Source organism: Acanthisitta chloris, unplaced genomic scaffold, assembly GCF_000695815.1.
Source record: "Acanthisitta chloris isolate BGI_N310 unplaced genomic scaffold, ASM69581v1 scaffold32391, whole genome shotgun sequence".
NCBI lineage: Eukaryota > Metazoa > Chordata > Aves > Passeriformes > Acanthisittidae > Acanthisitta > Acanthisitta chloris.
In genome coordinates this window covers 8697-11196 of record NW_008654867.1, presented here as the reverse complement: position 1 = coordinate 11196, position 2500 = coordinate 8697, and the positions used below count along the sequence as shown (strand labels likewise).

Genomic DNA, 2500 nt, shown 5'->3' with positions numbered 1-2500 from the left:
AGAAAAACTCATTTTGAGCCTCCTTCCAAAGGAAACGGCTGCCAGTTCCCGGTTATCCCATTTATTACCATCACAGGAGGAACCTTTCTCTTACTTTCTTTTGGTTAACGTCTTCTGTTCCTCATGGATCCCTATCCCCTTTAAAGGTTGTCTACAACTGAGTTGCAGCAAAACTTGACTGCAAACAGCATCAGACACATCTGTGCTCGTGGCAACCTTTGTTGCTGGAGCCCAGAGAAGTGACTCCCCCTCACACACTCCCTGACTAGTGCAATGCTCAGATTTCTGAAGTGCCATCAACACACCAGCAAGATGATGCTTAGATACTCAGCAGAACATGTGGCAGAGCAACTCCAAATTAAAGTTGCATCCTTAGATTTCTATTTATAACAGCAACTCCATTTCAAGCCATCCAGAGTTCAAATTCTAATTAGCACACACTAAAATATTCCTCTATTTTGTTGACAATAAATTTAACAGTTCCACAAAACCAGACTTGGAGCTCTGCCCCGTTTTGTTCTTTTCAATGAACAAGAAAAAGCTTAAAATATCTACAGAAACAAAGCAAGTGCCAGAAGCCTGAGCCAGGCAGTTACACTGTGGGAATTGTGTGGGCCTCGCCGTGGGAGCTTCGCAGTGGAGCTGCTGGAGCACCCACGGCAGCTCTTGGCCTTCAGGGGATGTTCCTGGGCTTGGGACCACTCCCTGTGCCACAATTTGGGTGGCTGAGGAGCAGCATCCTCCTCATCCCGATGGGGGCACACAGGGCCCTCTGTGACAGAGAGCCCCTCAGGACACTCGAGCGCAGCAGCCAGGTACGTACCAGAGTTTGGTGTGGTGGGGGAGTTGGTCTGGTTGTTCTGGACGGCCGCGGCCACGGCGTGCGCTGCGGTCACCGCCGTCTTCGCCGCATACAGGTTTGCTTCTTCCTGGAACTTCCCAATGTTCTTTTTGTACCTGATTCTCTTATTGCCAAACCAGTTGGACACCTGCAGTGGACAGAGGAGGGAAGGGTGAGGGACATTAAGCACTTGGCCTGGCAAAGTGGGAGCCCTTCAAAGCGTCATGTCTGGGCCAGCAAACAGGTGTGCTCCAACCCCCGACCCGTATCTGCTCCAGGTCAGAGTGCTAACCCAGGATTGGGTAAACCTCACTACGGATGTCTGTGAGATCTGGCTCTGCTGCTCTGCTGGCAAACTGAGGCGCAAAGGGTGATGACATGGACCCTGGAGTATGCTGTTCCACTGAGCACAGCATTCTCTCCATGGACCATTTGTCAACAAAAGTGGTACGAGACCCCAAAGCAGCACGGGGGGACCAAGGTCCGGCTGAGTGAGGGTGAGCGGGGCAGCGAGAGCAATTGTTTTGTACTTTTGGGCTGGAACAACCCTGGCTCAGAGAATCGTGTTTGGTTGGCTGAAAATGAAAGGCATCATATAAATCAATAATGGCTGAAAAGTCACTTTGTCTTCCCCCTTTGAAGATGTTGTGCTGAAGCCAGGCTGGCTCCCAGGGCACTGGATGCTAGCCACATGGGGTCACGGCTGGGGCCGCTCAGCAGAGTTCCTACAGTCCTGCTCAGGGCTTTGTCTCACTTCAGCTGCTGTAGCAGAGCTCCTAAAGAACAAACCCAGGCTGGAACACGGGCGATGGCCAAAGTGCAGAGACAAAAACACATCTGCACCAAGCCAGGGATGGAGGGCAGGGAGCAGCGTGAGCGCCGTGGTTACCCCCAGCCGTGGGTCCTGCCACACTGCCCACACAGCACCCTGAGGGGCAGGGGTCAAATCCTGCTGCATCTGATGCAGCACAGCTTTGTGTAACCACAATTAACGCAAAGCCTCTAATTTTTACCGGTAACACGGAAAGCACCTTACATATCCTGCTCCCCAGACAATACTCCACTGTATTCTATATATTGCACTTAATATCACCTTGTCAGTCAGAGAAGCAATAATGCATTAATGAAACCCAGCAAATAATTATTGTGTACAATCAGATTATGCTTTATTAACAGTATCCTAATTGAGGAATCTCTGCACATCAACCGCATTGTCCGCGGACGTGCGCGAGACCCTGTGTTTATGCACGCCCCTGGACCAATCAAACAACAGCCATCGCTAATAAAGGTTTATTTAATCCTCACAGTAAAATTTTAATATCACCAGCAGCCTGGGGAAGCCTCAACGAGTGGATTTGCTTGACATCAGATCGTTTCCATTCTGCTAGTCCCAATACTTCTTAATCTTTAATATCAAGGCAATTAAAATTAATGGCCACTCATCCAGAGCCACTGTGGGCAGTGTTTCCTTGACATCAATTGTTTGATGGGATTACCTAGAGGTTAAACTAACAAGCAAGGTTTAATTGGAAGCAATGAGAGGAGCAGCGCTCGTACGTTATGTTTAACCCGCGCTCCACATCCAGACGGATCCCCAGGAACGTTCAGCTCCTCCCGAGGCCGTGGCGCGCGCACTGCCAGCAGCTTGGCCCGGAATGG

General features: G+C 50.2%; 1 protein-coding gene across 1 annotated transcript in view; it reads right to left on the bottom strand.

Moving 5' to 3' along the window:
- Nucleotides 1-2500, bottom strand: part of LOC103810784 (pre-B-cell leukemia transcription factor 3) — a gene marked incomplete at both ends in the record, with an annotated part of 10289 nt that overhangs the window by 1294 nt on the left and 6495 nt on the right. The window contains one exon of the mRNA XM_009083703.1: nucleotides 824-989. Coding sequence (XP_009081951.1) covers nucleotides 824-989 — 166 coding nt within the window. The remainder of the gene's footprint in view (nucleotides 1-823; nucleotides 990-2500) is intronic.